General features: G+C 36.9%; 1 protein-coding gene across 1 annotated transcript; it reads right to left on the bottom strand.

Annotated features, from left to right (window-relative positions):
* Window positions 1-5934: 5934 nt before the first annotated feature.
* On the bottom strand, window positions 5935-7506 carry LOC149831671 (thioredoxin H2-2-like). The gene is made up of 3 exons (XM_090012166.1): window positions 7307-7506; window positions 6483-6605; window positions 5935-6352 (listed from the first exon to the last, which is right to left on the bottom strand). The coding sequence occupies exons 1-3, from the start codon at window positions 7433-7435 to the stop codon at window positions 6221-6223; spliced, it is 384 nt and encodes a 127-aa protein (XP_089868292.1). The 5' UTR covers window positions 7436-7506; the 3' UTR covers window positions 5935-6220.
* Window positions 7507-9638: the final 2132 nt, after the last annotated feature.

The following is a 9638-nucleotide window of genomic DNA, read 5'->3' as shown; positions in this document are numbered from 1 at the left end:
TACACAATCTGTAAAATTTGGGGCTATGTTCCCAGACGATGAAAAGAACAGTAACAGTCAAAACAAAATTGTATAGGCGTGCACTAAACCAGTTGTATCTCTCTCATACGAAGGAATTTGTACAAAAGATTTGTGGCATAAAAAAAATGATGGAATTTCCCATAATTAGTTAAAAATTCAACTATGTTCGTAGAATGTATACAACTATGTGACAGTCGTAACAGTCAAACATATTAGGGGTCTGATGGATCTCAAACTGGCTAAGGGCCCGGTTAGCAATGCATGCAATATTTTGCCAAGCATTCGAACATGCTTTTATGTGAATTGAATGATACTACATATGTACTATTAAAGTGATTTTTATGCAGGGATTGAGTGTCCAATTATGAGCATGAATAGAATAAAGTGCAAATACACTATTTGGCTCATATATCAACAAAATTAAATGCAACACAAATATAAACATGAATTTTTGATATATCAAGCAAGCATTCATTCGCAAAACTAACTTAGATCAATCAACTACTCAAACATAAACAATTAAATATGCATGAACTTACCATTGCAAAAGTCATTTTTATGCATGAGTCAATTCTTATCTTTAATTAAATTTTCTTTGTTATATGATGCATATCATGCCTATCTAATGCACAATCATTTAAGTTTCACTTTTTAGCCCTATAAGTACTAACACAGACTTATACCTAGATCAGGGCCATGACACATGCAGTGTTTTTAGACATAAGTGGCTTTGGTCTGGACGAACATCTTTCACCAGTCCTACAGGTGAGGGATGAGTATATCGAGAGAGCGCTCCTAACACCGTCATGCCGATGTATCAGATTTTCACTCACGAGCCTCTACGTTGCAGTCTATTTTAGAAGTTTTTCATATCGTCATGGTTGGGGAGGAGCAACCTTCCATGCTCAAAACTTTTCTTATGAAGCCAAAAGTACCACTTGCACTCTCCTTGCAAGCACCATTCTTTTAGTGTTACATGTTTAACTTCTTAAATCAATTATTTTATATACAATATCGTATATGAATCCATAAAAGGGATTTAGCCACTTCAGGGCCTATGGATGCATAATTTACACATTAAATTCGATAACATGTTCATACTTCCTTCTTTGCAAACATGCACACATATGCATAAACAAAGCGATGGTTTTTCTTAAACATTGCATGCATCCATTCATTTACATCATCATCATTATCATAGCAGTCATATGAATAAGAATTATAGCAGGTACAGTCCATTAACATTTGCAACTTATTTGCCAAAACGGACACTTTGATCCCTCTTAATTAGTGAGAAGCCATATAGGCAAGCTTGTGCATTCACTTATCATTCAGTTCATGCCCCATGGATGAGCAATTAATCCCTTGCAGAAAATTCTCTTTTAACTATGCATACACAATTTGACATTCTTTCATAAAAGCATGCATAACCGTGCACAAAATACACAAGTGTTCGATAGTCGGTAACTAAATTGGTTCTAAACTTGCAAAAACCCAACTCTATCCGACTGTTGCAGAGGTTACAAAAAAATTTACATTCAACAGTCAGAGCTGAATTTTTTATAGTTTGTAGAGAATCTTTTCAGCTTTCTGATGCCATAAACCGTTCATAAAAAATCATCCAAACGAGGGAGTTATGAATGTTTTGGTGTAGACCTGTACTTTTCTATTTCGACTATCACATAACAGTGCTCATTCTACGAAAAAAGGTCAAAATTTTACAGGAGCTATAAAATTTTGTTAACTTTCCAACATAATAAACTGCTCATAAAAACTCTCCCCCAAACAAGGAAGATACAAGTGATTTATCAATCGGGTGTCAGGCCAGAAATACCCAGTTATGGGAAATATGCATTTGGGTGGGCCAAAACAGGCCACCCAAATTCATATTTCTGAAATATTTTCCCATGAACACATTGAGAAAATTCATAAAATCACAACTATACTTCTTTTAACTAATCTACCATGGACAAGTCTCACTTTTGCAGTTGTTAGGTCAGAAAACAGACCCGTCTCCCCGAAGCCTATTTCCTCATAAATAGTTTCGGTAAATTTTGAATTAAGGCACATAGCACACGTAATTTTTCTATGACATAAAATAAGAAAATCATGATAAACATCACAATGCATTCACATGAATATTTTTTATAATCTCTAACTAAAATTTCCATAAAAATACTTAGATATTTCATATATTTTTTTAAAAAAATTATAGAATTTATTTATGAGAAAATTGATTGTATGAAATACATATTTTTATATGACAAAAATAATGGAAATCATGCAACTCATTGAAATACACTCACGTAAATATAATCTACTATTTCTAACAAAAATTTATAGGAAAATAACTAGGTATTAAACGTATCTTCTAAAAATTACAGATTTTATTTTTGACAAAACCGATAGCATGCATATATGTTTTATTTTGAGTTTTAATTAAAAAATTTGGCTAATTTTGGGGGTGAATCAATTTTCTCTTGGGAAAATCGAAATCAATCCCTTGTTGTTAAGTCTAATATGAATTTTTCACATAAATTAGTTTTTTACTCTTTTTAACAAAAGCTTGAATCAGGTCCTCAAACCCGATTTTAGAGAAATCAGTTTTTAGAAGGGTTTTCTTTCAAAAACCCTTTCTATCTTATATTTTGACAACCCAAAGCCAAACCCATGTATAAGAGGCATGGTTTAGGGTCTGCCTTTATGAAAAAAATGGAAGACTAGTGCTTACGAGTTTTGATTTATTTATTTTTCCTTTGAGCTTTTATTACTATTATTTTTGGTCCAGTTATCCCCCCTCCTAGAATCATCTAGGAGGGGACACCCCTCTTATAGAAGCCCTAAATCAAGAAAAGGAAAGTTTTGACTTTTCAAGTCTTGCCTGATTTTTGGTAAGTTCTATTTTAATATAATTTTAAAACATTATATCTTTATTTTATCTTTTAAAAGTCAAGATGGAGTGCCACATAGGATGGGATGACCCACCTATGGACTCCTACAAAATTATAGATTTTAGTTAAATTTTAAGTTCTATTCCACTAAATAAATTCCTAATTAATTCACTTGAAATTGAAATTCAATTATTTTAAAACTAACATGTGGAGTTAAGTGAAATAACACTAAATGAAATTAAATTAAGTTTAAAGGTAGGTGCATATCTTCTATTGGGATTTTTGAATATGTATGTATTTTAATTATTTATTGTATATATTCTTTCTAAAGATAATTCAAATTCTTCGGTTTCTAAAGATAATTCGAATTCTTCAAAAATAATTTCTGAAGAAAAGAAATTCAATAGGGTCGATGAGACCCTTGGGGCATGTGGGTGTATTTCATATACTTAGAGATTTTTTTTTCTAAGTCCTATATACTCTATAGCACAATTCTTAACTTGAATCGTCATTTTTTATTTATTACACAAAAAGAAAATTGCGAAAATTCATGAAAAATCCTTAAAAAATTGCGGGCATTACAATTTGGGCCTTTATGACTAGCCCAAGTCCTTTATTGCTATATGTTAGGGCTAAGGCCTATATATACCATAGCCCTCTCCCATTCTTCTCATCACTCAGCTCTCCTCTCCTCTCTCTTCTCTCTTCCACGAGCTCTCTCTATCTCTCTAGAGCTCATAAGTGCTTTACAGCTCTCAAGCCTCCTCTCTCTCTCGCACCTTAGTGCTCTTCATGTTTGTTTCTTTAGTAGGTTCAAACCTTAACTTAGTCAAGGTTTTGCCTCAGTCGAGCTTATAACTTAAACCTAAGTTGAGCTTAAGGCTTACCTAACCTAGTCAAGCGGCTATTCAAGGTGGTTGGTATCGAGTTGCTTGGCTTCACCTAGTGTAGGGCATAGGCCGACCTTTTTGAGTAGGCAAAAGCTTGGTTGCATCCTGAGTGTGAAGTTCCATGGATACCCATTACACCAAGAACTTGTTACTAAGTGAGACAACTATTGCTTGAAAGATAGCACGTGCTGTGGAGCACACTTGGTTCAAGCTTAATTGCCTTACCCCACTGAGTGACTAATGTTTCAACGTCTTTTGTTCAGGTTAAATATAGCTTATGGGCTCCCCTAAAGCTTTTAAGAGCTGGATATTTTGTTGGCAGTGCTGGAAGTTCTTAGAAAATGATTTGTTTTCAAAGACTTGGAATGTTATGGTTCCTAGGGATGCACAATGAGACAAGCTAGCTCAGACTTGACCTGTTTAAGCTCAGCTCAAATTCATTCAAAAAAATAAATAAACAGAGCTTGAACAAAGGGTTCAAGCTCGATACATGTAAACAAGTCGAGCTTGAATAGGAAATCCAGCTCGGTAAGCTTGATTAAGCTCGGCTCACATAATAAAAAAATTAAATTTTATATATGTATACACTTTGTTCATAATGTGGATACAAAGAGAGGTCTTACCTTAACGGGTAAGTAGGGGTGGCAATTTCTGACCCGACCCGCCAACCCGCCTCTTAGGCGGGTTCGGGTTGGGCTTAAGCCAACCCGTTTAATAAACGGGTCGACCCGCGTAACCCGTTTATTAAACAGGTCGGGTTCGGGTTGGGGGTATGCCAACCCGCCAACCCGGCTGACCCGTTTAATAAACGGGTTAGGCGGGTGGGTCAACCCGCCAACCCGTCTGCCAACCCGCCAACCCGACCCGTCAACCTGCCAACCCGATCCGCCAACCCGACCCTCCAACCTGACCCGCGAACCTGAAAACCCGTTTACCCGACCCAACCCATTTATTAAATGGGTTGGCGGGTCGTGTCGGGTTGCCCGTTTATTAAACGGGTCGGGTTCGTGTTTGCCACAGCCGACCCGTTTAATAAATGGGTCGGGTTTGGGTTGAGGTATGCTGACCCGCCAACCCGACCCGATTGCCACCCCTACGGGTAAGTCATTGGTCACCTTGGGATGTAGTGTGGGTTAAAATCTGACCATTTTCCTTTCTTTCAAAGAGGCTTTTTACCAAAACTGTGAAAACCTTTTTAAATTAAAGGTGTTCAGCTCGAGCTGAGCTGAGCTTTGCTTTAGCTCAACTCTAACCGATCCGGGGCAAAGGTGGTTCAAGCTTGACTTGAGCTCGAGCCGAGCTTGAACAACCATATTTTCTTCTCGAGCGGAGCCAAGCCAGCCCAAGCTCGGCTCAAACACGGCTTGTGTGCATCCCTAAAGGTCCCTTAGAAAATGAAAGGGGAAATATTTGGGTTGCAAGTGTTTGGAAGTCCTTAAAAAATTGTTTTTTCAAGACTTCAAAAAAAAAAAGATAATGCTTGATCTTGGGGAAGACCTTGACCATTTCTTAGTCTCTAAACTGCACGTACAGGAACAATTTTGGGGAGGGTGATATCAATGTGACAAACATCGGTATTTTTTTCAAAAGTACTGCAAAAAAAATCATGAAGTTTTGCCAAGTCAATGAAATTTAAATACATGCAGAAATTATTTTTTGTGAAAATTGTTATATTTTTCCTTTTTAAATGTGTACTTTCTATGTTCAATTAATTTTATGCCCGATATTTTATGAGAACGATGTGAGAAAAATAAAAAATAATTCAGTTTCTCATGAGAAAATGCTGGCTCTATATTCCCATTTTAAACTTTTGCCACTATGGGTGGAATAAGAAAAAAGTATTGTGTGGGAATAAAAACTTCAGTGTCCACTATCCTTCATAAAAAAAGGCACTGGACAAATCAGATTCTGCACGAGTGCATGGACCAGCAAAAGAATACAAAATTCTATGAAGAACGATCTTTACCAAAGTGCAGCATCATAAAAAAACCAATGGCAACTTCAGTCTCTGTCCACGTTGTCATTGTATCACAACCTCTCCATGTATGTACATCATCATTGCATCACAATCATTAAATTAGCAACCAAAGGAATCAAAATCAACGAAAGAAAAGGACAGCTGATCAGAGGAATTTGTAGGCTACGCAGCAACTTTCTGCATAAATGCATTAAGCAACCTTGCACCAATAGAAACTGAAACTACAAGTACTTTTATTGAACTCCAAACTAAAAGCAAGTACACAGTATTACAAAACAGCGAAACAGCAAACACAGTAGTTTGATAGTCAAAGCCAACTTAAGTGCTTGGCTGTTAAGACCTCACTAACACAACCATGCAAGTATCACCATGATCTCAGTAACAGTAGCCATATATTCTCCACACTATCCACCTTATTAGATAAAAGAACTTGAATTGAGTCAAGCCATATGGCTCTGGATCTTCCTCGCTAGCTCGTCTTTCTTAGCACCAACGACTTTATCGACTTGTTTCCCGGCCTTGATAAGGATGAAAGTAGGCATTGCCTGAATCCCCCACTCCCTAGCAACATTCTGTATTGATTCCAATAAAAAAGAGCAACCAAATTATCAAAGTTGTAAACTCACATCAGTAGCAAAAATTAGAGCAAAAGAGGAATGAAACAGAGAATAAAAAACTAAAAGGCAAGGAGTCATCTTGTGCCTGCAATTCGTCCACATCAATCTTCACGAACGAGACATCAGTGAACCTTTTTGCAAGCTCTTTGATAGCTGGCTCAATGAATCGACATGGTCCACACCAGGATGCACTAAAATCGACCACCAGCTAAACACAGATTGCAAGAAAATCAAGAGTTGCAGAAATTAGTCTTATTAAATTTTCATTAGTTTCATCCAAAGTGCACATTCAATCTGCAAGGTATCTATCAGAGATGAGGTACTAAAACTTCATTACAATTTGAAAAGGCAGATGATGAGATGACAGCCACGGAAATCAACTCATCTGGGCTAGAAACAATTACAGAAAAAAAAAGATGTATATCAAAACATGCCAAAGTGACCGTACGACCAACATTTTACAGGAGGAAGAAGAAGAATCCACCCAATATGATCCAAATTTCAAAAACAACCACTGCCCATTTCTTAGATGCTATATGAAATCAGTCAAAAGAGTCAATCGGCATGTTGGATCACTAAGAAATAGCTCATGGAAAGATAGAATGAAAATCCACCAAAAACATGAACCAAATGCCAAAAACAACCACTACCCATTTCTTAGATGCAAGACGAATAAACAGGCAACCAAATAAGACGAAGAATAAGAATAATCCACCAAATATGAACCGAACGCCAAGAACAACCACTTCCCATTTCTTAGATTCCATTTGATATCAACACAATCGCATCAGCTTGTTGGGTAACTAAGAAATATCTCAGAGAGAGAGAGAGAGAGCCATGAATAATGAATGAGAAGGTAAAATTATCAGATACAGCTGATGACCAACAAGGGGGGGCTGCAAAAATTACCAGCTTATTGGTAGCCTTTATGGAGTCGAACTGGGCATTCCAATCTGCTGGTGTATGGATGGCTAGGACGGCATCTGATGGGTCTTCAAACTCAGAGGGAGGTGTGAATGATGAAAAACTGGACCCCATTGTCTTCAGATGATGTTACTTGGGAGTCTATGGTGCAGATTTTGGGTATTTGTGATGAGCTCGTATATGACAGATTAACAAATCCTACAGGTTCTCATATATATATATAGACAGAAAAAAAGTGTGTCCCAACTCTTAACTATTGTAAGATTCTAGCCCGTAGGGTTTTGGCGTAGTGGGATGGGGCCAAGGTTCTTGACAGGTGCTATAGGTTCAAATCTCAAAAGCGTCACCCTCTGTGGCCTGACGATTCTCTTGCAGTAGCAAGAAAGTCTTCAAAGTTGTACGCTGTTAGAACCGTTATGGTAAGTGCGACAACAGAGTTAGCGCAACTAGGTCTTTGATTCTGGGTGGTTTGTCTGAGTAAAAAGCACTATTGTGGGATTCTAAGATGGTCTATAGATTTAATGGTGCGTAATTATGAGACCTATTGTGGGTTTTACTTAGTTGAGTCGTCGAGGGCTATGCTTCTCTGCATTATTGATGTCATCATTTGCATTTGGACAGTCAGTTTGGAGGTTGCGGACTAGATGAAAGGCTCAGAACTCATCTTCCCAGAGAATAGTAATGCATGTCACTTTTCCTCACCTTGGATGTTCGTTTCATAAGGATGCCAATGGTCACCATGGTGAGTGTCACGTGCACAACACCTGTAAACCTCAGCATATTTAACCTAAAATTATTATTATTATTTTGCAATTCATCTTTTTCAAAAACACAGCCAAAGACCGTCTTTTCTTCAGAATTCTTTTTAGAATACATGTTTCCAAACCGGGACATGATTCCAAACCGGAAACCAAAATTCACAACATAAGTTGCACACTTAAAAAACATAAGTCATTCATTTCACAAAATATATCTTATACAAAAAGTTTATCATCATGTACATCTATGTATAAAGTTTTAAAATTACAAAAGCAACCTTAAGTCCAGGTCCATGAATATTACCTGCGTGTCTTCTGTTGACACATCCTCTTATTGTTGGTCACCTAAAATTAGTAACAATTGAAGGAGTGAGACAACACATGTCTCAGTGTAATCCAACTACTTAACACGAGTGTCACAAGGTAGTAGTACGAGAACAAGTCAGTTTGAACAATCACTTTGCCAAAAATCAAAATTTTAAATAAGAAGAGTCAACCCTCAACTATCAATTGTCGACCTTCCAGAGAATTCACACTGAAAAATAAACTCAAGAGGAGTCGACCTACTGAACTAGGGGTCGACTCTCAATGCAAAACGTAACACTAAACATAGACTAAGAGGAGTCAACCCACCCAACTCAGGAGTCGACTCTTAGAGTAGAACATAATACCAAAACTCAAGAGGAGTTGACTCTCCCAACTCAGGAGTTGACCCTTAGTACGCCATGCACCAAGTACATAAACTTGTGTCATGTTTACCTACATGCATGAATATTTTATTAAATCTTTTTAATTAATTGTTGTTGCATTACATGTTATACACTACGTATATTCATTGTTACGATCCTATTTATAACCAAGAGGGCACAACTCCCTCGGTACTATGTGCATCACCGGACCATTCAAGGGGTGTTCATTTATCCATTTCATTTATAAAATCCCAAACAATCACCCTGATGTTTATACCAGAGTTTGAGACCATTCGTCAAGGCATCCCTCTCCTTAAGACTTAGAGTCTGAGACTTTATTCTTCTCTTTATAGTTGACGTAGTTTACTACTAGGCATACTGCAATAGTTTCACCTCCATCTCAAGTATCAGAGTTTAGTATTACGTAAGCCCTATGGTGAAGAACATATTCCTTAGATTCAAATAACAGAAACTCATTCAACTATCCAAAAAATTCTCCCATAAGGTTGGTGCATTCATATTTGACAAGCTAGTTCAAGCCACAAACACTGGCGAGCTCAAGTCACCCTTTGTGACAACATATAATGTATTTTATTTTTAATTAAATTCTTATGCATCACATAACTTCACAATGTACTCTCTTGATACCCTAGGTCAACACCTAAACATGTTTTTGTAACAAAATACATCTAGGGTCATCACCCTAGAATTCTAACTGCATGTATACATATTTTTTTTCTTTTCATTGGTATTACCATCCTTGTAATACCCATAATTGTAAGTAATGGGACATCACATCCCAATATAGCACACAACACACAATAAGAAAATATGTATCTATGCATGAATTGAGTTCCTCTTGCACCAATC

The sequence above is a fragment of the Nuphar pumila genome, chromosome 7 (genome assembly GCF_984573655.1).
Source record: "Nuphar pumila chromosome 7, dmNupPumi1.hap1.1, whole genome shotgun sequence".
Classification (NCBI taxonomy): domain Eukaryota; kingdom Viridiplantae; phylum Streptophyta; class Magnoliopsida; order Nymphaeales; family Nymphaeaceae; genus Nuphar; species Nuphar pumila.
The sequence above is the reverse complement of the archived record's forward strand: the minus strand, read 5'-3'. Positions and strand labels throughout refer to the sequence as shown.